This window comes from Protopterus annectens, chromosome 13.part0 (genome assembly GCF_019279795.1).
Source record: "Protopterus annectens isolate FY-2018-M chromosome 13.part0, PAN1.0, whole genome shotgun sequence".
Lineage (NCBI taxonomy): Eukaryota > Metazoa > Chordata > Ceratodontiformes > Protopteridae > Protopterus > Protopterus annectens.
Window position 1 is genome coordinate 64,316,655 of NC_056747.1, and position 26,857 is coordinate 64,343,511.

The 26,857-nt window shown below is 39.5% G+C and overlaps 1 protein-coding gene across 1 annotated transcript in view; it reads right to left on the reverse strand.

The window, feature by feature from the left end:
* LONP1 (lon peptidase 1, mitochondrial) overlaps window positions 1–26,857 on the reverse strand; it is an 843,750-nt gene that overhangs the window by 559,624 nt on the left and 257,269 nt on the right. The window contains exons 5-6 of the mRNA XM_044090626.1: window positions 25,346–25,407; window positions 15,950–16,079 (exon numbers count right to left, since the gene is read on the reverse strand). Coding sequence (XP_043946561.1) covers window positions 15,950–16,079; window positions 25,346–25,407 — 192 coding nt within the window. The remainder of the gene's footprint in view (window positions 1–15,949; window positions 16,080–25,345; window positions 25,408–26,857) is intronic.

Here is a 26,857-nt window from a genome sequence, read left to right on the forward strand (position 1 = left end):
CCTGTTATGTACCACTATGAGAAACGACCTGAACTAGTGCTGCTATCAAGAGAGTTTTTTAGTTGTAGAATTGCATTTAACTGTGAATATGTTCTGTCATGTTTTATTATGAGAACAACCTGATCCAGTGTTGCTCAATATTTTTAAATGTGTTCTAGACCAGAGTTACTTCCTGTATATAACCAATTGAATGTTAATGTTTAGTTTAGGTTACGCTCACCTTACATGATGGTAATACAGCTAAGTGTATGCTAGATATTTGATAGGTTTCCTACATGTTATTACTGTACAGGAACCATTCTTCTATAAAACTCTGTGTCCAAGCTAGTTTATAAGATGTACTGTAGATAAATCCTGCCTACAGTTCATAATACTACTGCTGACTAACTTTACTAGACCCCCACCTTCTTATCTCGCCTGGCTCTCACGAGCCTACTGTCTAGTGGTACTCCTGTTTATGGATTAGTGTTGATTTTGACATGCTGTATTTCTAAAATATGATTTACAAACTGTTAATGTACAGTAGAGTTCCTATCTATAGATCTCTCCCCAATGTTTTATTTCTAAAAAAAGATTTACAAACAGTTAATGCAGTTGTGGTGCTGCTATATTTTGATCTCTCCTCATTGTGAATCTAAAACCTAATATTGTTCATTTTTTATTCCTACCTGTCCAACTATTCCTCTCCTGCTGCTACCCTGATTTTCACTGCTACTGAGCTATCTGCAGGACCGACATCCCTCCCTTCTGTAGAAACCAAACAGAAAACTGTAACTAAGTACGTCTCCAAATTATAAAGTGCCTTAAACAGTTCAGGTTTTTTCCACTTTGTGTTAAACCACTCTAATTACCTATGCTAACTGTATGGAAGCAAGCTACCTGAAACAGCAGTCGCCCGTACCTCACTAACTAAAAAAAAACATTACTTTTGTCTCTAGCCTGGTCTCCACTACCCTGTGACTCTTCCTGTAGCCTATTTCCAACACTTCTGTCTCTTGCTAACTACTGGTCTTTCCCCTGCTTGGTCTCTCCTCTCCCACTCTCAGGTTATCAGCCATCTTATAGCTTTTAAGTGTGGGTCAATACACTTTTTGTACTGACTTACTATCTAACTCCTCTCCAGCCTGCCTTACACTTTCTCTAGTCCCCCTAGGTCTAATCATCTCTCTATTGTTCCCTTTTCACAGTCTATTGTCCTTTTCTGTTCCTGCCATTTCTCTTAGCCCTGGTCAGCTACTGCCACTCCATTTACCTGTATACTAGTTCTTCTGCACGCTTGCCTTTCTTTCCATGCATAAGAAATTGTGACAGCTCTCCGAGACTCGTGCTAACCCACTCCATTCACCCTTGCTATGCTTGGGCTCACTCCGCTCCCCTACCCCCATTCCCACCCACTCCCACATTCATTACATTTACACCTAACCAAACCACACCCCCAACCAATCCACTCTTCCCAATATCCTCCCTACCCCACCTACTCACTCCAACCCCTCATCCAGTCTACTCATTCATCCCACTCACACATGCACTTCCTCTTCTCCGCTATTTCTAATGTTCTGCTTACCCTCTTTCTTCACCTCTCCTATAAATCCACATCACTCCAGCCATACCAGGTCAGTCTTCACCCCTCACCAAGGATGTGGGTGGAACATCCGGGATCCTCTTGGGAACATGTGGTGGCAGAGAAAAGGGTATGGAATAACCTCTGGTATTAATTCCTTGTACCCATCTGTCTTGAGTGATACTTAGCCAGGCGTCTGGATACAAAGAAATGCGACCTCCAAACAGCTCCAGAGAAGCACAGTTGGGCCCCACATCAGGAGAGCTGGTAGGGCTGGCCCCAAAACGAATCATGGCCTGCCTGGTTTTGCGGTCCGCCCCTGCCTCTAGGGTGATGTCTACCATTTCCTCCTCCTCCTCTGCGTCTGAAGGAGGAGTCACCCTGCGCATCCTGGAAAAACCTCTGGGACATCTTGAACCACATTTTACCACCTCTCTGACCCTTAGGGTATGGTCTAGAGGGGATGATAAAATGTACTCCCATGGCAGAGTGTGTTTTCCCATCTTGCTCGCACCGGGTGAGTGTGTCCTTTACCCTGCGTCCAAACAATGAAGAATCGAAGGGTGCATTGGTAAATGTAGACTTGAACGGTTCCGCAAAATTACACAAGTCCATCCAGGAATGACACCTTAGGGAAATTCCTGAACCCGCTGCTCTGCTCGCTCCATCGGCTGCATACGAGATGAGCCTCATGGATGAGTTGACAATAGAGTTCAAGGTGGACAAATGGGCAGACACCTTCTCAGGGACTGCCTCAGTGGATGTACCTTATGGAGTCTCTCTGAAGCCTCGTGAAGTGTGTAAGGTAGTTCAGCGATCTAAGAGTAAATGCCGCTGACGAAAAGATATGCTTCCTGTATCTGTCCATTGTTAGAGATTCTTTATTTGGCGGATGGACAGAAGAGGAAGTCTCCGTTGATAGATATTGTGTAAATTAAAATGCTTTTCCCCAATATGCTGTGTGTACAGTGAAAGGAAATGTGCAAGGCCAAACAGCAGTTTTCAAAATAATATGCTCGCTTTGCAAGAACAGTTATGTTCAGCTTAGATATTAATAACATATAGCTGTGGGCATTACTGTAAATGCATCCTGTTATAGAAAAAAAAAAGTTGACTTTCTTGGCTTTCAGATGCAGAAATAAATAAATAAATAAAATACAGACAGATCAAGTGATGCAAAAATGATGTGGAGAAACTTTTGTGAAGTCTTCAGATACAGCAAGGACTAAAAAGGGCATGAAATAACCATGGACTTTTTCATGACACAGACAGAAACCAGAAGAACAAGTTACAAGGACATTAAAAATAACATTGGTTGAAAAGAGTATATAAAACTGGACACTGTTTCACTTAGTAGTGACATCTTAGACTAAGTGTGCCTTAGTCTATTCATCTGTCTAGCTGTGTTAGAATTGAAATAGCTCTCAAATAATTAACTGTTTAGCAAGAATTTGTTCTGAGACAAATAAAGTATAACAGATACAGTAGTATGGAGTTTGTCTGGTCACTTCTGGAGATTTTCTTCAGTAGTGAAATAAAGACCTCGGCTTGAATACATTTCTTCATCAACTAGCTCCTTCTTAGTGGCTGCCGCCGCCACCACCATGGCATCTACGGGAACACCCTTTGACAAAAATTCCTTCTCCTTGGGAGCTGACAGAAATTTATTTGGTCTCCTGGAGACTAGCTCCACGGCATCAGGAGTATCCCACACCTTCCGACTAACAAGCTCTAACAGTTCGTCGAAAGGTGGAGACACCCAAGAGGCTGAAGGTTGAGACCCGAAAGCCTTCAGGTACACTGTCTCCTGATCAGAAGGGGTGACAGTGGGATAGCCACACCTCTGCTTAAGGATCTCCAGGATGTCTACAAAGGAGATATCATCAGAGGACGACTTAGGGGACCCTTCTGACTCCTTGAGGTCAGTGTCTGAGGTAAGAGACTCATCCTAGGAGTCTACATGCTTCCTCTTGCATGTTCTCTTCTGTGGGGGTTCTTCGGGGAGGTCTCGGGAGAATGGGGGCCACCAGCCAGTGGCTCCTGAGGCTGCGGGTCTTTGCTGTCCAGAGAGGGAGTAGGTGCTGAGATGAAGTAGGTGCCCTAGGGGAAAAGTGTCGGTACCCCTGACAGGAGCTGATTATCGGGACAGCACACTCCATCTTGAATACAGACTTCCCTGGCTCTGAAGACCTCCCCGGCTCCGAGGAGACCGAGGATGCCATCGGCTCCGAGATGGATGTAGGGTCCGAGCTCACCCTAGCCGAGGTGCCGATAGGCAGGCTCGGAACCAAAGAGGTTCGGTTCCAGGCGTCCCTGTCGGGGCCGACCGAGGAGCTTTGGCTCCTACACACCAAGGACGGCACAGAGTGTGTCAGAGCGGAGCTTGGCTCTGAAACAACCTCAGGGAAAGCTGGAACCCAGGGTTCCACCAGCAGTACCAAACACTCTGGCTCCAAAATACCAGCACGGCTCAGAGGAGGAATCACAGAAGGGGTAACGGACACAAGTGGCCCCGGAACCAACTGGGTCGGAGGTAACATTTTAGGTTAAGGCAGATGACTTCAGGAATGTCAGCACTACTCTTTCCACATCTTCTTCCGATAAACTCCTGGAAGAATTGGAGGACAGTGTTGAAGAACAAGATCTCTTTAATATGAGTGACCTTAGTGTAGGGGAGACCTGTAAAAGATCCGTAGACCAGCTCCGATGTCTACTATCAGTGGTCGGCTCCGAACTACCTGGTGCCAACACTGTAGCAACAGTAGTAGTAGTAGAACCCTCAATTGGCTCCGAACTCAGTGGAGCCGAGGAGGCAGCAGGTTTGTCAGATTTGTAAAGTTTGAAAGGCAGCTCCAATGCACCAGCCAGTGCCGGGGAGGGCCTCTTAAGAAGATTTAGAGTTCTCCTTTTTTAGATCCATGAGACTTAGCAGACGAGGAATAGTTAGGCAGATCTTTCTCAAAAGGGGGCTTAAGGAGACCTTTTAGCATGAGTTTATTTTTCCTCTCCTGCAATACCCTGGCACTAAATGAGTGACAAAATAGGCATGTTTCCTGTAAGTGGATGGCCCCAAGACAGTACACGCAGTTACTGTGGCCATCCATTATGGACATCTTCTGTGAGCATTTGACACTTTCTAAAGCCAGATGGCTTATGATCTTTAACATCCTTAGACATCTCACAGAAGAATGCAAACAGACACACAACACACAGAGAAGAAAGGGAAAGTGGGAGGACTAGGTCCTCTAACATAAACAGGCCTAGCCCTTAAAGTACCAACAAGACACAACCATGAGGACTAGGTCCTCTAACTTAAACAGGCCTAGCCCTTAAAGTACCAACAAGACACACCCACAAGGACTAGGTCCTCTAACTTAAACAGGCCTAGCCCTTAAAGTACCAACAAAGACACAACCACGAGGACTAGGTCCTCTAACTTAAACAGGCCTAGCCCTTAAAGTACCAACAAGACACAACCACGAGGACTAGGTCCTCTAACTTAAACAGGCCTAGCCCTTAAAGTACCAACAAAGACACAACCACTAAGACTAGATCCTCTAACTTAAACAGGCCTAGCCCTTAAAGTACCAACAAGACACAACCACAAGGACTAGGTCCTCTAACTTAGACAGGCCTAGCCCTGGTAGAGAAAGAAAGAGAAAATCTAGGTCCTCAAACTAAAACGGACCTAGAAAGGAAAGAATCACACACACACCAGAGAAAAAATACAACCTCTAACAATGCAAAACAAGAGAACAAAGGTGAAAAGAAAACCCCGTTCTAACTGCAAAACCAATAAGCAGAGCCCCGCAAGCAAGGTATTTATTTGAATCTATTTATTTTTAATCTAAATATACACAGAAACTGATCTAATATGTACACACAGTCTGTACTATGCGCAAAAGATGCCTACAAACAGTAATATCAACAATAAGAAACTCTGGGTATAAATATATATATATATATATATATATATATATATATATATATATATATATATATATACATATATATATATATATATATATATATATATATATACACACAAAACTCCAGTGAAGAAACTAACTTTCACACAGGATACCAAAGAGAACGATAAAGCCAACGACCAACTGTTCTCAGAAATACTAAACACAAAAGAACTATAGTAACTTGAAAACTATGAAACCACCAAAGAACTCTAATAACAGCTATCAGAAGCTATCTAAATATGAAAAACAGCAATTTTAGTAAAAAAATTAGCAAAATGTGTTAGACTTAGCCACAGCCAAGAAGAAGCACATCTGAACTCATCAATGCAGCAAATGAGATCTGGGGATTGTACTGGTGCACTATGGGATACCTACCTAGCCACGAGCCAATTAGAAGACTTTGAGCTTGTAAAAAGGCCGAGTCGGAGCCAACCCATGTGTAAGAATGAAAGCGAGATAGACTACAGAACATCTAACTTTCAGAGGCGTGTGTGTGTTTGTGTGAAAATGCCCCCCCCCCATTTAATACACCTGGAGGCTAGAGGTACTCAGGCTCAAACCCTGTACCTTGAGTATAGGGTAAAAAGAGCCTAAAGTCCCTAGCCACCACCACTTGTGAGCTTTCCCCAGGTTTTTTGTGCTAAGAGTTGAGATCTATAGTGAAAACTGAATTTGTATTCCCCCATTATTGGATTTGTTGCCCAGGTTTTTTGTGCTAAGAGGTTGAGAGCTGTGGTGAAAAGTGAGAAATGAATTCACTAAATGATAGCCACTAAGTTTCGGTCTTCCTATTTTTCAGGAAGCTGCTGATTTGGCATGTTTGGTATGTTGCTCTGACTGTAGTGCATACGGTCCTGGGTTCAAGCCTTGCCAGTGAAATGTATGGTGGTAACACAACATTATATTCTAGCAACTTTACACAATTATACAAGCAATGCTTAAAATGTGTCCCTGGTTTTTGACCTTTTGTTCCCCCCCACCCCCGCCAAAAAAAAGTGAAATTGAAAATAAGTGCGAGAAGCTGTGAAAGATGCCTATAGCTTACACTACTGTCATTCTATTTATAGTGTGGGTGTGGAAGTAGACTTTTATGATGGAAATGTTCTGAATTGGGCAGGTTTGTCATTATTGGTTCATGCATTCATTGCCTACAGTACAGTCTACTGGAAAAATGTTCAAACAATAAATTTAAAATGCGCTCTAACAAGTGTGCTATATTATACAAGGAATACAATTTAATAAAGTCAGGAAGGTGTATCGAAGAAAAGAACACATGTATGTTTCTTGTTTTGTGTGCAAGGGGCCAATGATTTGAAAACAGCCCAAAGGTAATCTTTATCCACCACTGTCCAGATGCATTTTCTTTGGATGTGGTGTGGATTTCAATGCTGTTTCAATGAATGTGAGTTTCAAGGACATAGAAGTATTAATGCCAAGTCTATTTTCATTGTGAGACAGTATTGCTTTGTTTAGCAGATTTCTATTAGTGTTTGTGCATTGTGCTGTAAAATGTAAAAATAAAATCCAAATAATCATTGTAGAGGTAAAGCAGTATGCACACATTAGTGTTTATGGTAAATGGGGCGAAATAGCCAGGTAATGGGACATTGGAATGGCTGCAGGGGGACTCTGGTGCCACATTTTGGTGGTCTGTTCTTCAGTTTGCATTTGAAAGTTGGTATCCCACAATTCCATTGGAGTGGGTGGAGTTACATAATTGTGTATGCAAATTAGATGTTAATCAGCATACGGATTTGTACCTATTTTTCATGGGCCTTGTCCCGATTTTTGATGTTTCCAGGTTGAGAGGTATGATCATATCACCTGACTATAAAATTATGTCAACTACTTCTAAACTTTAACCACAAAAAAGGATGTGTCCAAGGTAAAACTAGTAATACGTAAAACGGACACAAACGAAAACACTGGCACTTCCAAAAGCAGTTCGTCTCAGTGTAAAATTGTTGACAAAAGTTCTTTCCTAGATGTACATCCACAAGTAACCACAAACCACAGGTAGTAGGATTCAAACTGGTTATAGCTCCAGCCACGCTGTTGCAGGAATAAATACAAATATTACCACAGCTTTAACGTTTATTCACTCCGTTTTCGTCACACAACTTCATCAGAAACATACAAGGTCCTCCCCACAATACCTTATATACCTAAACCAATTAACAATCTAATTGGTTTCCTGATTTAAAGTGCATACAATCTTTAAACTTTAAAAGTTATTTTAAAAAACTTGTTAAAATTATTTTTATTATGTGTATTAGTATATGTTATGTACCATCATTATAAACATCCTTAAATACAAAACCCCATAAATATGGGTAAGAATACAATATGAACAAGTTTAAAATTTTTTTGATTTAAAAACCAAAAACTTCTCAAGTTAGCAATAAAAATAAATAATAAAAGGACAACAAGTAATTACTTTTCCTAGGACTTATTTTGTTAGAGTTTTGCTGCTCTTAATTTAAGTACAGGTCCCAGGGATATCATACCATTCACTTCTAATACTTCTAAACTTTACTATACAGAATAGGGGGGGTCCTAAATGAAAGACCAGCACTGGTAGAGTTTTTAATGGAATCTAGAACAGAAGCCAACATTAATTAGTACAGCATATAAAATATTGCATGATAATTATAAGAATCAATCTGAGGAGCTTAGAAAGGATTGGGACGAGAGACTGGATAAGCAATTCACGAAGACAATGGGGGGATACATGTATATCTCTGAAATATGCAACAAATTCTAGAAGATTTAGGATATTTGCCTGGACGTGTTTACACAGGCATTTTTATATTCCAGATTCCTAAGAATTCTTCCTCAGGTGGATAACAAATGTTGGAGGAGTGAAGGGCAAGAAAGAGATGGCTGGGAACATATTTTTTTGTGAGTGTAATGAGCTGGCCAACTTTAGACATTGCCTGCGAACCGCTCTGTCGGAGATGCTTAGTGAGCAGATTGGATGGACTGGGGAATTTTTTTTTTTTTTTTTTTTTTTTTTTTTTTTTTTTTTTTAACTATGATACAGAATCCGAACTACCTAGACACAGTAAAGCTTTGCTGAGTCCTAAGTATGGTGGCTGACAAAAAAGCAATTATTAGAAACTGGAAATCAAAGTCTAGACCAACTTTACTAGAAATAGTGAATATACTAACAGATAAAACAACTGAAATTGGGATCTTTAGAAAAGGGACAGAGCAAACTACATAGAAAAAATGGAATTGTGGGAACAATATATACAGAGAAGAAACAAGGTTTAAAAGGCAGGATTTGAAGGGGCTATATAATACTTAACTGTCAATGACTGTATGGATTATAAGTGATGTATAATGTTTGCAGCTACAGTTGTTTCAATGATGTTTGTGATGTATAATGTTTGCAACTAAAGTGGAATCAATGTTGTTTTTCGTTAATATAAATGTAAGATTGACTATGTCATAAGTGATAATTTAATAAAGATGTTTATCGGGGGAAAAAATCTTACAAGCTGTAAATGATGTCTTAAAATTGTACTATGGAACATTTTTCCTGGGTCTCTAATGAAAAGGGGCTTTTCCCCAGTCGGACCTTCCAGGTCAAGAAAAGTCAACAAATACTTTAAATAAATGTACAAAGTTCGTAGAGGACAGACCAGGAAGTCTCTACTTGCAGTTTAGATTAAAAAAAGTCTGTGTTTAAAAAAAAAAAGGAAGAAAAGAATTTCTCTTAAGAAATGAAATGTCTGTGAGAGTGTAATATTGGCCGGACTCAGAGTGAATATTAAACTGAGATCTTACAATGTACTAGTGTCACAAAAAGGTAAGAAAAAGTTTAAAAATACATAAATCAACTATAAGTAAAGTCACACAGTGACTGCAGCAGCCAGAATATACTGCACAGCCCCAAGTATCACATTCTGTGATGACTTTAGGAAACTGAATAGCACATCAAAGATGGAGAGTTCTCCCACACCCAGAACTTTTTGGGTTATAGAGGAATTAGGCAAAGCTCGACACCTGACAATATTAGACTTGACAAAAGGATACTGGCAGTCAACACTTATCAATGGAAAAAAATAGCTTTTGTAAGCTCTGATGGCTTAGTTCAGTACACAGTATACCATCTGGCTTCCATGGAACCCAAGCCACTTTTAAGAGGCTAATGGGCAAAATCATGAAGCCTCATCCCTGATACGCTGAGAACACCTGAATGATGTAGTCACATCACAGGACTAGGAGTCTCACTTAGCCATAAAATAATTTGTATTAGAACCTACAAGACAGGCAGGCCTGAATGTAAATGCATGCGTATGGTAGAAGAAAAGCATTTTAATTAATATACACCTTAACGGAAGAGGGGTAAGCAAAACAAGAACCAGAAAAAGGGAGGCCATATAAAAACTGGCCTGTATATTCCACTATGAAACAGACTAAAGCTCTCCTTTGACCAGCTGGGTTCCACAGAAAGTTTTTGTTTACTTTTGAGACTGAATGCCCATTGACAGAACTCACTAGAGGGAAAGCTCCTGCCAAGATTTGAGACAGACAGACAGAGACCATTTAATGAACTCAAGACAGATCCTTTGATCTGAACCTGCGCTAATAAGTGATTTTACCAAAGAGTTTCCCTTTTACACTGACACATCAGTGGTAGTAGTGGTGGTGGTGGTGGTGATGATGATGATGATGATGATGAGGATGATAATGATAATAATAATAATAATAATAATAATAATAACACCACCACCAGTTAGTTAACCAGGTCAGCCCAGTGGACACACAGCCCCTTTTCAGGGCCAATCCAGGTGCAATGTCTTTTTAAGAGCCTTGCTTAAGATCACACAACAGGCAAATGCGGGCTGACTGAATCAAACCCTATACCATAGTAACAATAGCTCACAGCCTTAACCCTCTGTGCCAACTCTGCCAGTAAGGTAGGAATGGGAACAGTACTATCCCAAGACATTTAAGGTAAAAGACCCCTTTGTTCTAGATCAGTAGAATGCTGAGCAATGTGGATTGGAGATACTCTGCTACTGAAAGATAGTGTCTTGCAAAACAGTGGGCCTTGAATGCCTTTAAGTGCTGTTAGCCAGGTGCTTTCATGTGATAACAGATCATGTAACTGTTACATAAGCAGACTGACAGTAATACAAAACTTGTGTCAGTAGACACTATTCCTTGTTGCCCTTCCAGTTTACTGTGACCAACAGATCCAAACTTGTCAACAAAAATGCTGATGGGATGTGCAGGACCTGCAATCCACCACTATGATTTCAAAGACCCTAGCTTTGTGCTGGGAAGGCGAAAGATGTAACATTCTGCTTTCTGAAGATGTGCATGTGCCTTTGTGTTCTCAGAATGTACATAGTCTGGGAACATTTTTCCAGTAATTAGCTAATTCAAAGGGTTTTAAGTGCCAGTTGCTGCAATATGAAAGGGGGTAGCCTAAGGGGCTGTATTAAGGAAGTTAATTCATCAGTGAAGGATCACTTGACAAGACAAAATGGAAATGTGGAGCAAGAGAACTTGGCAACCTGTGGATTATACTTTGTAGAAGTACCTGTTTTAGAGCTGACAGCAGGGCCTGGTAGAGGCCTGCAATCACTGGCACTCCTTGGAACCTGGACATGTCTGCAGCCTGTTAATCTTTGATTATATTGTAGCCTGTACCCTGGAAGGGATGTGTGGACAAGACACTGTTATGAAGACAGTATTTAAGCCAAACAGGAACTATCCGAGTATGTGAAATATGCTTACATCCTGGTTCCAGTATATCCTTGGACTTCATATGAAGGCTACAGGATACCCAACTACTAATCTATTCACTGACAAACCACTAACATCATAATCCCTGGCAAGTTCCAAACCACAAAGCAGCTAGTACAAAGAAATCTCCCAGGATCATGCAATAACAGCTCGCTCACATAAAAAAATCTCCCAGCAAAATACAATAACACAGATCACACAAAGAAATCTGCCAGGACTGTACAGCAACTCAATATAGTTAAACCAAACACCACCTAATTTATATATATATATATATATATATATATATATATATATATATATATATATATATTTTTTTTATTTTTATTTACATTTGTTGACTGGGAGTGTCCGAATGGATATAAGTCCATTTTCAGCGGAGGCCCGGGAAGAAAAGCTCCACAGTTAAAATAGACAGTAGTTACATTGGATTACATAGTGATTAACAATTTGATTAACATAGCAATTAATTACAAACATATTTACAGATAAAGAACATAGTACATCAGTAGACAATTAGAATCTTTATCTGTGAAGTACATAACAGACATTAACAAATGTTACAATAAGAAGTTCCTGCTGTATAATAAGTACTGACTTATGAGTATCTGATCTTGCTATAATCAAGGTAGTTAGTGGAGTGGAAAGAAAGGTAGTGGTTGGATGGGGTGGATGATATTAGAGTGGGAGTTGCAAAGGCATAGCCAGCATGTTTTTAGGTGTGCTTTTAGTAAAGTTTTGAAGTGGGTGCATGATGGTACGGAGATAATTGTGGGTGGGAGGGAGTTCCATAATTTGGCTATGGCACAAGAGAATAGTGCTTCACCAGCAGAGTTATTGGCTTTAGTGATCTGCAAGTGATTTTTGTTGCTGCATCTTAGTGGTCTGGTGGTGCGATAGGGTTGTAGTAGATTCTGAAGGGATGTGACATTTAGTGGATGGTTTACTAGTTTGTGGGGGAGTGAGAGTTGATACCATTGAAGGAGGTGAGGGAGTTCAAGCCAGCCCAGTTCAGCAAGTGAGAGACAGTGGTGACTACAGTAGGATGCCCCTGTGGTGAATTTGGCAATTTTGTTGTAGCAGGTCTCTAGCTTATTTAGATTGCATTGCCTTAGGTTGGTATATATATTGGAGAGGCATAAAGTAGGGTGGAGATAAGGTGGGAATTTGCTATTGAAATCTTTGCTGCTTTGGTGAGAAGTTGCTTATTTCTGTATAACACTCCTAGTTTTTTGTGGACTTTTTTTTATGATCATGGATATGTGAAAGTCAAATTTTAGTTTGTCTATTTCCACCCCTAGCAATTTGGTGTGTTCAGTTGGGTATATAGTGGTGTTGTCTTTTGCTGTTATGTTAAAGTGAGAGCTGTTTTGAGTATGTTTGGTGGGTTGGAAGATGAGTAGTTTAGTTTTGTTTGGGTTGAGTATTAATTGGGCATCGGATAACCAAGTTTCAACAGAGGAAAAGGCTTCCTGTATGAATTTTTGCAGTTTGGGTAGGGACTGGGCTGGGCAGATGATGGTTGAGTCATCTGCGTATTGTATTAGTGTGCCATGTTTGGTGGCAGAGGCTAGATTATTGGTGTAAACAGAGAAGAGTAGGGGTCCAAGGATAGATCCTTGGGGAACCCCTATGGAGACAGGTAGTTGGGGAGTTATGTCATTCTGCCATACAATGGATTGTTGGCGGTCAGACAGGTAACTCTGAAACCAGTTGGTGACTGATTGTGAGAAGGATAGGTTATTGAGTACAGAGATAAGTTGTTTGTGTGGGACCATGTCAAATGCTTTAGATAGGTCTAGGAAAGTAGCAGAGGAGAGATAGCCATTGTTATTATGCTGAAGGATAGTGTTAGTAAAGGAGAGTAAGGCAGTGGTGGTGCTATGGTTTGGTCGGAAACCATGCTGAGTACTGGAAAGGAGGTTGTTAGTAAGGAGGTAGTCTGAGACCAGAGAGTGTATGCATCTCTCTAGTATTTTGGAGAGTGGAAAGAGAATAGCTATGGGGTGGTAATTGGTTAGTTCTGTGGAGGAGCTGCTTTTGTGGAGAGGAATTATATGCGATACTTTCCACAGTGTGGGAACGTAACTTTCTGACAGAGATCGGTTAATCAAGATGGATAATGGGTAGGCCAGAGCATCAGCTGCGATTTGTAGGCATTCACTTGGGAGGTTGTCTGTTGCTAATTTGGTGGGCTTAAGGTTAGTTAAGAGTTTTTTTTTTATGTTGGAGGTAGGTACAGGAGAAAAAGAGAAGGCAGTGGGGAGATTACTAGTTGAAGGTATGGATTGGAGGGGAGGGGGGTTATTTTTAGCAAGTGATAGTACGGTTTTTATGAAGTGTGTGTTGAACGAGGTAGCAATATTTTCGGAGGAGTGAGGGATGTTAGGACGAGGGGTACTGACTTTACCTTGGTGGAGGATGGAGTTTATGGAGGACCAGAATTGTATGGGGCTGTGTTGGGAGGAGTCTAGGGCAGACTGGTAGTATTGGAATTTGTCCTGTTTTATTAGCTTTTTGACTCTATTGTGTAGTTCTAGGAATTTCTGTCTAGTTGAGGGAGTTTTGGTTTTGCGCCAGTGCTCCCAGGCTTTATACCTGTTTTTCATTTCTGACTTAGTGGTTTTCTGTAGCCATGGGGAGGGTTGTGCTTTGGTTCTGGAAAGTCTTATGGGGGCATGGTAATTAAGGATGCTCAGGAAGGTAGTAGTAAAAAATTCAACTGCGTCATCAAGACTGAGGTACTTTAGAGGATGCCAGTTACATTCTTTGAGGGATGAGATGAATGTGAGTGGGTTAAAGTTTAGTTTTTTACTTATTTGATGGTAGATGACAGGTTTAGCTTGGTATAGGTATTTTTTGAGTAGGAATGTTGGGGAGTGATCACTGAGGCTATCTGATAAGCAGCCTGTTATATATGGCTGGGGGCTCTTACTGACTAGTATTCAATCCAGGGTAGTGTGCTTGCTGGAGTTATTTATTTATCCTGGTTGGCGACTGGACTAGTTGGGTGAAGCCATGAATATTTACATGATGGGTCGGATGGTTGCCAGAACAGGACTGTCAGTCAATACTGAAATCACCTAAAATTATAGTTTCTTGGGGGAGATGGTGGGTAGACCAGCTGAGGAGGTTTTCTAGTGGAGGGATGTTCTGGCCAGGTGGGAAGTAGCATCCAATTATGTTGATGGTTTTGTTTTGGTTTATTTTGAGGTTGGTATATATTATTTCTTCATTGCCTATTTGTGGAGCTGATGATTTTAAGATCTGGATATTTACATGGTGTTTAAATATTATAGCTACACCGCCTCCTTTCTTGTTTAGTCGGTCTGCTCTCAGTATGCCGTAACCGGTAGGGAGTATTTGCTCACTGGTAATGTGAGGGTTTAGCCAAGTTTCTGTCAGGATGACTATATCTGGGGAGTACAAGTCTATGGTGGCATGGAGTTCATGGACTTTCTTGGATATACTTCTAATATTTAGGCTTAGTAGAAGGAAGTCACTTGGCTTTCTATTGGCTGTGATATGGGAGAAGTTGTGGTTTCTAGTCTGATTATGAGGACTGGGGTTGGAGATGGTAGGGCTAGGGTAGGGGTGGATGTCTCCACTTAGGGCTAGTTTTGATATGCATGAGGTTATTAGTTTTCTCAGCTTTTGAATGTGTTTATTAGGGAAACTTTAATAATAAAACAAAGTTTAAAAAAAAAAATGAAAATTAAAAAAGACAAACTATATATATATATATATATATATATATATATATATATATATATATCATTTTTTTTTTTACACAGAGAGCAAGTCCCCCACAAATGATACGTTAATTCCAAGGCTGCACAAACACAGCAATGGAATCAGCTGGTTCTACATAACAGCAAATATTTCCTCTTCTCCAAGACTGTACGGCCTCCAACTTGGCAAACAAATGATGAATTTGCTTTTCATAGTAATCTGAGCCTGTGATCACTGTAATAGGTAATTTGATGTGGAGGAACCATTCAATTACAATCTGCTGACAGGAGTGGTAAGAATGTCCCATTTCCTACTTCCATACACATCTACATATGAAATGGGCTCAGAAAACTGAGGAATCTAAATTAAAAGCAATGTTCTAAAAAAGCATAAATGCACATCCAAGAATGAGACTCCATCCCCAAAATGCCTGCATAATATTAAAAAAAAAAAAAAAATATATATATATATATATATATACATATGCTGCTTCATAACTGAATTAACAAGCAAAGTGCTGCTCACTCAATAGGTACTGTCACACAGGAAGGTTTGCAGGGCTCTCACCTGTTCAGTTCACATCTGCCAGCACCCTGGCTGTGCAATAATATCTGTTCAGTGTACATTTTAGGGTGCATCACTGTATACGCATCTAATACACACATTTACATGGAATCACACAAAATAAACTAATGGCTCCATGCAATCTACTAGACTATTAAAAGCCTCACAGCATTCTCCTCAACCAATCTTAAACTCCAGTCAGTAGCTCCATTACATATGTCACAACTTCATCACTTTCTCTGGTGCCTGGTCAAGCATACAAACACAAAATGTGTATGTACAGTGTATCCAACAAATATGTTCAGTAATCCATTCTGCTCACTTGTGTTACCATTGATATACAAGTTTTTTTTCTTACACTGGTTTCCTCAAGAACATCCTGCAGCTCATGTGATTCTGCTCCTGTCAGAGCTGCTCCCATATCACTGAGGTAAATGGGATTATCTACGACCCTCTGGCCAGCCTGCATCATCTGCAGCACTGATTCTCTGAAGAAAAAAAACAGTTCAAATTATTCACTAAAAAAGAATAAAAGAAGAAATCAGATTTACTGTAAACATCAGCTCATACCTTATTTATTACTTTTATCCCTGGCCTGCAGCATTGTCTTATCTCCGAAAATGATTCTACAACAGCATGCCCAAAGCAGCCATGTCATTTGGTCAATAATCATATGGAATACAAGGCTGTTTAAACCAGAGATACTGGATTCCTTCCCAATAAACACACTCAGGCTCTAACAACCTTTTTAAGGAAGGTAAGGTCTGGAGTGCATCTTGGGGCACTCATACATTTGTCTAAGTCATGCCTGACATGCAAGAGAAGTCTGCTCCTGAACAAAAGGATCATAGGAGATTACTAAGATATTGACCAGGAGGCCATTTTAATCCTAGCCATTTCAACCCAATGTAATACTACAGAAGTACTAGTCAATACCCAAGATTACATATAGTGATGACTGCCCATGTCCAGGAGGATTGTGGGCGCTATCCCAGTAAAAATTTATGGTGCCCCGAAAGGATGTGCTATCTTAATGAACCTACCTCTTCTTTTAGTTTTCGTTAGTGCCTGATGTAAATTGAGACTGCCTGTTCTACTGCAATACTAGTTGCTATGTTGAGAAGGAGAAGGTCACAAATAATAGGGTCCCTGAGGGTAAGAAAGGCACGGCACAGACCTCTCCTCAAGAGTCTGTATGACATGTGGTACAGGGAATAGTGATACTAGCCTTTCCTGATAAGTAAAACACTTTTCAGAATCCCAGTATGGAAAACATTAGTACTTAATGCACATAAATGGTCATGGTTATTACTGCCTGATCCTCAGGCTCTGGCACATGAAAGGAATTTACATAATATGGTAAAGCCACGCTGCAAGTCATCAACCAACCCTCGAACATTGGGCTCCTTAATGTACTGGAAGGGGAATGAGGTGGCATTAACAAAAGCAATGTCAGGTCCCCTCCTTAGGAGGATACAATAGTTTGTTAGAAATCAACATGTATGCATCCAGTTAGGAATAGCTGGTCTCCAGTCATAAGTAAAAACTTCTAACTAATTAAATTTACATGCATTGATGCAGACTGATTTAAGTGATTTGTTCATGAAAAAAAGGGAATATCTTACCTTGCTACGACTGTATACAGTGCACAAAGCACCAAATAGCATTTTCACCCCATCAGTGAATGTTTTCATCCACTCATTTTCTCACATGTTTTTTAAAAAGTACTGCTCTCTCTAAGATTGTGCCATTGAGGGTAAACAGCAAACTTTAACCTCAGTGATGTCAAAATAGAGAAATCGAGAGGTATGGGCACCTCACCTTGCATGTGCAGATGCTTCTGTTAAAATCTATGGATGCATCTTATGTTACCCCCCTAAGATGACATCACAAAGGGATACACTAAATTTACTGGGGTTGTGCAACTAAGGAAAGGCAGGGCATGCCCATACTTTGGGGGGGAATACACACAGAACTCTGGTGAAGGCGAGAAAAGTTCAAAAGAGGCACATCCTAAATGCGAATAGGTAGCAGGACATTGGTTCACCTGCTGCAGAGGTGGAGTGAAATGTCACATGTCCCCACTGCATGCTCATCTGTGTCACAAACAGTTTTAAAGGTGAATGGTAGGCAAGACTGAGGTGTTCTACAAAAACATACATCTGTTCTCTTTTTTAATTTCTCCAAATCTTTTGGGTTTCTAGTACTATGACGAGAATGGACCCCATTCCCAAGTCAAAGTATGATTAAAGTTCATGAAATTAGTATTGTTTCAATCACTGATGTCAGTCAAAACTGCTCTTTCCAGCACTTGCAATGTGCCCAGTAATGACTTCTGCAATTTGTATGGAGTTAAATGGATTGGTAACGTATCTAAAAACGACTGTAGATTCTTTTTTTAAAGACCTGTTGCTCCAACTACTATTGGAACTGTCTGGGCATCTTTCTTCCACATTGCTCTCGTTTCTGCCTGCAGATCCTGATATTTTATGACTTTGTGTCTCTCTGTGTGCAAGACACTGTACTCATTGGGTGTAGCAATTTCAATGATCAATGCTACTTTTGTCTTCTTTTCTTGGACCACTACATCCGGTTTTCTAGCATTTATTTTTTGAACTGTTGGTAATGGGTGATCCCATGTGATATAAACTTCATAATTTTCTATGATGCTTTGTGGCTCATGTTTCCAGTGTTTTTCAGCCACTTCAATACCATAATGTTTGCACAATCCCCAGTGCAACAGTCTTGCCACATTATTATGACTTTCAATATACTGTCCTTCTGCCATTAGTATATGTCACAACCAACAACGAGGTGTGAGACTGTTTCTAATTAGGTTTTACAAAACCTACATTTGTCCATTTCAATCACATGTTCAATTGACTTTATAAACCAGCGTGTACGTAGCCCACTGTCTTGGGCTGTCAATATTAATATTTCATCTCTTGGTTTGAATTTGCTTCTCCTTAACCATTCCTGTGTCTGTTCCTGATCAACATGAGGTTTTTACAAAGGTTTTCTATACTTGCAGCTATATTTATGCATCTTCCATATTTCTTGCCATCTCATCTGGTCCTACACCTTATATTCTTTCGGGGTTTTTTTGGCACGTTCAGTTGCTGCCTGATTTTTATCTACTTCTGGTTTGATTTCCATTCCTGCTTGACGCCGATATGCTTCCGCTAAATTAGGCAGAGAAGTCATCTTAAGTTTATTCTCTTCATGTTTAAAAACTTTCACTACATTTGGGTCTTGTGAGGTCAGCAGACATGCGTGGAGTACCATGATTGCAGATCTATACATGTAATCAATTTCAAGGAGGCCCATCGCTCCTTCGGAATGGGGAATATATAATCTTAGTATACAATGATTTTTATAAATCATTTGATGAGCGTGAAGCATCCTTCTTGTTTTCCTATCTAATCTATCCAACACGTTTTGGGGCCAGATGTTAACGCTGTTTTCAGAATTTAAGTCTTCTAAAGTATTCCTTACTAAGTTTTATTCGCATTTGTTCATGTTTTATTGTTAATCCTTCATCAATTCCCAAATATTTATACACTCCCTCTTGCTCAAGTTCAATTATATCACATTCTTGACCCAAACCGATGTTTTCCTGGTGCTGCAATTTTCCTGCTTTAAAGGTTGCTTTTGCACACTTATCAAAACCAAATGACATTCTTATATCTGGAAAAGTTTTGACAACCTGCAGCTGTGTTTTCAGTTCCTCACCCGATGAGCTATACAGTTTTAAATTAATGACAAAGAGAAGATGAGAAGTCTTTACACTTTGTTGTTTTTTAAGAGCCAAATTGTAGCCATGGCCTAAGTTGTTAAGTAAATAGCTCAATGTGTTAATGGCAAGGCAGAATAGCAACAGTGACGGAGAGTTACTCTGGAATATCCCCCTTTGAACTTTTATCCCTGGGACAATAATCTGTCCTTTATAACAGCTTAATTGCAAAGTGGTCTGCCACTGTTTCATGGTCATTGTAATATAGTCAATCAGTGTAGGGTGTATCTTTTTAAGCACTCTTTTATCCATAAATGTCGGATACTATTAAATGCTTTTTTACAGTCAATCCATGCCATACTTAAATTCTTCCCCTTTTTACACTTCTCCAGTATGACGTTATTTAACAACAAATAATCCTTTGTTCCATATGACTTTCTTTTGTTGCCCTTTTTTTTACTGCCATAATTGAGTTTTCTTCTAAATTACTATAAACTCTGTCGGCATCAGTTCCCGTGTATAGTTTATACGTCGTAGGAAGGCATGTTACTGGTCTCTAATTTTTAGGGTAGCTTTGAGGTTCACTCTTAAGAAGGAGCACAGTTTTGCCTCTTGTTAGCCAGGCTGGTGTCTGTCTGGGGTGCGCTTATAAATAGTTCTTGGCTAAATCCTCGTGCATTGATGTTAATACTTTTTACCAAAAGTTAGATACTACATCTGGGCCTGGAGTTTTCCAGTTAAAGGCTTTTCTTAACTTTGTTTCAATTTCTCTGGCTCTTACTTCATCCCATTTCATATCCTGTACCTTTAAACTTCTTATTCTTTCTTTTACTTCTTCTATCCATTTAGCATCTTTGTTATGTTCCACAGGATATTCATAGATCCTTCTCTAAAATGTATCTACTTCCTCGTTTTTTGGTGGTCTTTCTATTCCTTTTACCTTATTTCCCAATTCTCTATAAAACTTTTTGGGTCACCAATAAATTGTTTATTTTGTAATTTTCCTTTATATTTATCTGCTTGTGCTGAAATTTTTAGTTTATTTGCGATAGTGCATGATAGATCCTGGTCTGTTCTAATACTTTGCACTGCTTTAATCACATCTATCTTTCTTAGCATTTTTTGCCGTTTCCTCATCTATATTCCTCTAACAGTGACACTTCTTAGCTTAATTGCTTTACAGTTTTCTCTATTCGATACTCCCATGATGGTATTCGATTTCTCCCCTTCCTTTCTCTCACTACCCTATGTTCTTGTGGTAGAACTTTATCAGTTATTAATTTAGCAGCACAGTAATATATCCTGTTTACTTTTTGTTGCATCACATGGATCTCTATGGACAGTTCTAATTACTACATTCATTTGTTTTATCAGACTTCTGACTTTTTTGGGTTTTACTGACCTTCTGCAATCCATTTCCTTCATTGATCTTAATATATCTATCCATGTTTATTAAATCAAGCAACCCTTCTCTTAGCTCATTTTATTCCAAACTGAGGGCACTTGCCTTGTTTTCCACTTCCTGCGGGCATTCTGTAGATTGTTCTATAGCATCTCCCTTTGGCACATTTCAGTTTCATCCTGTGCCATCTGTTGCTCTGTCATATGGGAACTCACTGGCCTATCACTCCTCAACATTGACTGCATCAGAGTTTCCACAGTTTCCTGTTCCTTTCTTTGCTGTCTAGGTTCAACTGAACGTTTATATTGATTTCCTGTGGAAGGCTCCAAAATATCTTGATATGGCACCTGACCAATTTGCTTCTTGCTCCACTGGTTTCTCCTTAATTTGGATATCCATTGCTCTATCCTGTTGTGGCGCTTTCTGCATTTGATTTTCTACACTGAATCCTTCATTTTGTAGGTACTCCATAACCTCAGTTTCTATTTCTTTATTATTCATTCATTAATAATCTCCTTTTCTACTGTTCCTCTTTGTCTTCTTAGTTTTTGTACTGTAAAGTTTTCCATATCCTGATTCCTTTGCCTGTATTTTTCTTCAAATATCTTTGGTGCTGGTCTTTTTGTATTGGTTAGTTTTGCTTTCTCCTTTGCATAAATATTGCACCATATTAAATCTCTTTTTCTTTCTCGTGTCCATATTTCTTCTTCAGATGTTTCCTGATCTTCCTGTTTCTCCTTACATTGGGGACTCACTCAATTATACTGTGATGTAATCTGTATTAGACCTTCTACACCAAATCCTTCACTTCGCAGGCACTCCATAACTTATTTATTTATTTATTTATTTATTTTACATTTGTTGACCGGGATAGTCCGACTGGATACATGTCCATTTTCAGCGGAGTCCCGGGGAGAAAAGCTCCAACAGGTTTAAAATGACATATAATAAAAGACAGAAGACAGCAAGCCAAAGGACAGGAAACATGTACATAGAGAGATAACAGTGCAGCAATAGAAGTTACATTTGATTACTTTCATTATATACAGGTTAGTAGACCCTTAGTCGACTAAATCCTTCCTAGTCAAAAATTGCCCATATCTGTGCAGAATTTCTCATGGTAATCTTAGTCCGGGTTCATACAAGGACATATCCAATGCGATTTAAGGTGGATTTCTAGCCCTTTTTGAATAGAGCTAGTGATGGTGAAAACGTTAATTTATTTGGGAGAGAGTTCCACACCTTTCCAATGACATTAGAGTACAGTCTGTCCCCACCTATGTTGTGGGCCTTGCTTGTTTGTATTAGGAGTTTGTCAGATGAGCGTAGAGAACTAAGGTTGGTGTAGGGGTTAGTATGTTTTTTAGAGCAGGAGTGTTCTCTGGGTGTTTTAGGATTTTAAAGGCTTCTGCAAGTTGATATTTTTGGAGAAGATTCGGGAGTTCTAGCCAGTCAAGTTTTTTTAGGTTAATACAATGGTGTGTTCTGTAGGGCAGGGCAGTGATGAATCTGGCAATGTGGTTATAACAAGTGGAGAGACGATTTAGGTCTGATTTATTAAGGTTAGAGAGGATGGGGGAGGCATATAGTAGTGTGGATAGAAGGTGTGACCGGGCAGTGGCTAGTCTAGCTGCTGGAGTTAGGAAGGTTTTTAATCTATATAAAGACCCTAGTTTTTTGTTTACTGTCTTAATAGTTTGGTTAATGTGGGTGTCAAATCAGAGTTTATTATCTATAATTACTCCTAGTAGTTTAGTATTTGTGGTAGGAGAGATAGTAGTTCCGTTATTGGATTGGATAGTAAATTGAGTGATAGGTGTAGGGTTAGTTGGATGAAAGAGGAGTAGTTGGGTTTTTTTTGGGTTTAATATGAGGTGATGGTCTGTTAGCCAATTTTCAACTATGGTAAAGCAGTGTTGGGTGGCTTTTAGAAGGTTGTCCAGTGTGGGATTGGAACAGATGATAGTAGAGTCATCTGCATATTGGATGCAGGTGGCTTCGGGGATGGCTGAGTGCAGGTCATTTATGAATATTGAGAAGAGAAGAGGTCCTAATATGGACCCTTGAGGTACGCCAATGCTGTTTGGTAGTAGGGATGAGAGCTTGTTCTGCCATATAACTGCTTGTTGTCTGCCTACTAGGTAGTCCTGAAACCAGTTTAGGACATGGGTGTCTAGGTGAAAGGTTTCTAGGGTTGTGAGAAGGATCTGGTGGTTTACCATGTCGAAGGCTTTTGACATATCTAGAAAGAGTGCAGAGGAGATATTTTTGTTGTTCCGATGATGGTTGATTTTTTCAGTAAAAGAGAGAAGGGCAGTTGTCGTGCTATGGTGGGGTCTAAATCCATGCTGACATTCAGTTAATAGCTTGTTTTGGATGAGATAGGACATTAGTTGTTTATGCACACACTTTTCCATTATTTTGCAAGTGGAGATAAGATGGCTATTGGCCTGTAGTTTGAAAGTTCAGTGGATGTTCCACCTTTATGAAGGGTATGACATGAGATATTTTCCATATTGCTGGGATTGTGGACTCACTAATGGTTCTGTTTATTAAGATTGATATGGGGTAAGCAATTGCGTCTGCAGCAATTTGCAGGTATTCTGCTGGTAGAAGATCAGCTGAGAGGGAAGTTGGCTTTAATTTTTTTAGTCGGGTTCGAATGTAATTGGTAGATATGGGTTGTAGGTTGAATGATATTGGGGTTTGGGTGTGGTGTTTTAGGGGTGGTGGAGGGAGCGGGTAGCTGGCTAGCTAGTGACTGAATGGTTTCGTGAAGAATATATTAAAGTTGTTCGCTACTTCTTCTTGGTTCTTATCAGGTAGAGTTTCTGGGGTGGGTGTGGTGGATTTTCCTGGTTGGAGAAGTTTGTTCAATCCTGCCCAGAACTTTTGGGGTTCTTTGGTTTTGTTTTGTAAGTGGTGAAAGTAGTTTTTCTTGTCTAGAGCAGTGGCTTTTTAGTTTCATTTCTTATTTGTTGGAAGAAGACTCGATCTAATGGTGATTTGGTGGTACGCCACTTGGTCCATGCTTTGTCCCTGCGATTAATTTTGGTTTTGGTCTCTGTGGATAGCCAGGGTGCTATGTGGGATTTGATTCTAGATTCCTTTTGGAGCATGAGAGTCCAGTATTGCAGGAATGTTTCATTAAAATATGAGACTGCCTCATCTATGGGAAGTAATTTCAATTTTGACCAGTTACAGTATTTAAGTTCTGTGTTAAATTTGATTGGGTCGAAATTTTTCTTATTTCTGATCGTTCTGTACACTGGCGTCCTAGCATTGGTTGTATTATTTTTCAAAATGTATGTTAGCAAATGGTCACTAACATCATTAGGGAGAGTACCCAGAGTATATCTTAGGGGGTCCTCCTTGACAAGCATCCAGTCAAGTATGCTTTCTTTTTGCTTATTATTGCCTAGCCTGGTGGTAGTGGATATAATCTGAGTAAACCCATAGAGATTTAAGGGGGTATGATTGGACTGGGCGGAGCATTGGTTCCAGTCAATGTTGACATCTCCCAGGACAATTGTTTCTTGTGGGTAATTGTTGTCTATCCAATTTAGAATGGTTTCTAGAGTTTCAATATTGTTCCCTGGGGGTATGTAGATAACTATTAGGTTTACACTCTTTTGTTTATTTAATTTTATTATCAATGCTAACTTCAACTTCAACTTCTATTTTTTTTAACTTCTACTTTACTAATCCTTTCTACATTCCATCTTTGTGATATTATCTTTTTATTGTAAAATTTTCCATATCCGGATGCCTTTGCCTGTATTTCTCTTTGAATGTCTTTGGGGCTGCCTTCTTTATATATACTGATTAATTTGGCTTTCTCCTTTGCAAATATATATCTATTGCACCATATCAAATCTCTCTCTCTTTCCTGTGTCCATATTTCTTTTTTATATTGTTCAAATATTTCTAAGTTTTATTGTTTATATTTTCACACTTCCTCCGATGCTTCCTTTTCCAAAGAGATCAAAGTTTCTTGATCTATATACTGTTTTTCACAAATCTGTTATATTAATGAACGCAAATTTTTATTTGAAGCTTCTGACAGTTTTTCTTGCAGAAGTATTTTTCTTTCCTCTAATTTCTCTCTTAATCGTTTTGTATATCTTATATCTACAAATTCTGGGCTTTTTGCATAATAGTAACAATACATCATTTCTTTCTTGTCCTCAATAGTCCACTCTGTCATCTTTATGGGTCTTCTTTGGCCTATCACACAGATGTGCAGGGACATCATGGTCCATCCACGAAACACACATTAATATTGCACAGTGACTACAGAGCCAGGAATGCAATGACATCATGACCTCCCACCAAGCACAGTTCACATTATGCAGTGAGAACACGGTCAGGAAGTGTGGTGACATTATAGTCTACCAAACATGTAGTCCTACAGTGCAGTGAGCACTCCTCATGTTTTCAAAGCAGGTCAGCAACATGCAAGCCCATCTCCAATCCTGCAAAATTACAGTACCCAGTTTCAGCATGCAATGGATGGCCATTCTAGGCCAAGAATCTTGTTCCAAACCAGGTTAGCACCATCCCAGATAGAAAACTCATCTCTGTACTAGAAGGATTAAACTACAATGTCCAAATCTTACCTGTAAAGAGGATTCAAGGCAATGATGTCTCGAATTGTCTTGACTATTTCTGCTGTCAGTGCCTAAAAAACAGTACATAAATCAGAGTTTGCAGCAGTAAAATGAGGAATGAGATGCCAAAACATGATAAAACAAATCCTCACCAGCAGCTACATATCACTACAATAAGTTGAATTAATTCAAATGGGAAGCCGTTCATGCAAGACAGTTACTTCTACAAATTAAGTTAATTTTTTTCAGCAAATTAAGTAAACAACAACACTGCTCAGTGTGTTCCCAAAAAAAGTACAGCACATGAAGCAATTAGGATTGTCATTTCCAAAGCCTTGAGAAGACCAACAACTGAATACAACACTAGCCTTTGAAGACTTACAGTCCAACGAGCTAAACTTCTTGAACATACCCAAAGGCCCAAAACAAAACTTGTTTAAACCATCATAACTCTTACATGGAACAGCTAGAAAAGCTAAAACTGAATTCAATATATTATAGGTTTTCAGAGTATCAATTTACAAATTTACAGTGACCTCTATGGAGGAAAGGTTAGCCATGATGAAGATGAACTTAACGGATTTACTTCTCACTGATAGTTTCTAAACCTCAAAACATTATTCCTTTCAGACATATCCTCAAAATATTATTCCTTTCAGACATATCCTCAAAACATTATTCCTTTCAGACATATCCACAAAATATTATTCCTTTCAGACATATCCTCAAAACATTATTCCTTTCAGACATATCCTCAAAACATTATTCCTTTCAGACACATCCTCAAAACATTATTCCTTTCAGACATATCCACAAAATATTATTCCTTTCAGACATATCCTCAAAACATTATTCCTTTCAGACATAACCTCAAAACATTATTCCTTTCAGACATATCCACAAAACATTATTCCTTTCAGACATATCCTCAAAACATTATTCCTTTCAGACACATCCACAAAACATTATCCCTTTCGGACATATCCACAAAACATTATCCCTTTCGGACATATCCACAAAACATTATTCCTTTCAGACATATGTTATTGCTTTTTCAAATCAATTAGTTAAATCCTCAACAAGAGCTGGACCACAAAATCTCTGCTATATGAATGAATGACTTAACCCTCAACACCAGGAAATGCAGCACAGTTTCCTTTGGTTCATATGTGTTTACTAGGCTAACAACCACGAGGGCCTTTTTAAGCCTAGCCATGCATACTAAATCTCTGACAAGTTCAGATACCCTTGATAAGTGTAAGCATGGGCCTGGGAGATGAACCATTTATAGGTTACCCGTTGGCATGAGAGACACAAGTGCCAAACCAGGGATGAATTTCCGGTTTTCTACCCAATTGTCCAAGTTGCACTTGAATTGGATTAGGGAGGAACTCTGCTTCACATGGATGGGGAGCCTGTTCCAAATAATATCCCTTTAAACAGTGAACTCTTACCAGAGGTGAGGGTCAAACCTCGCACCTTGTGAATGGCAGGCAAATACTTTAACATTTGTGCCAATGG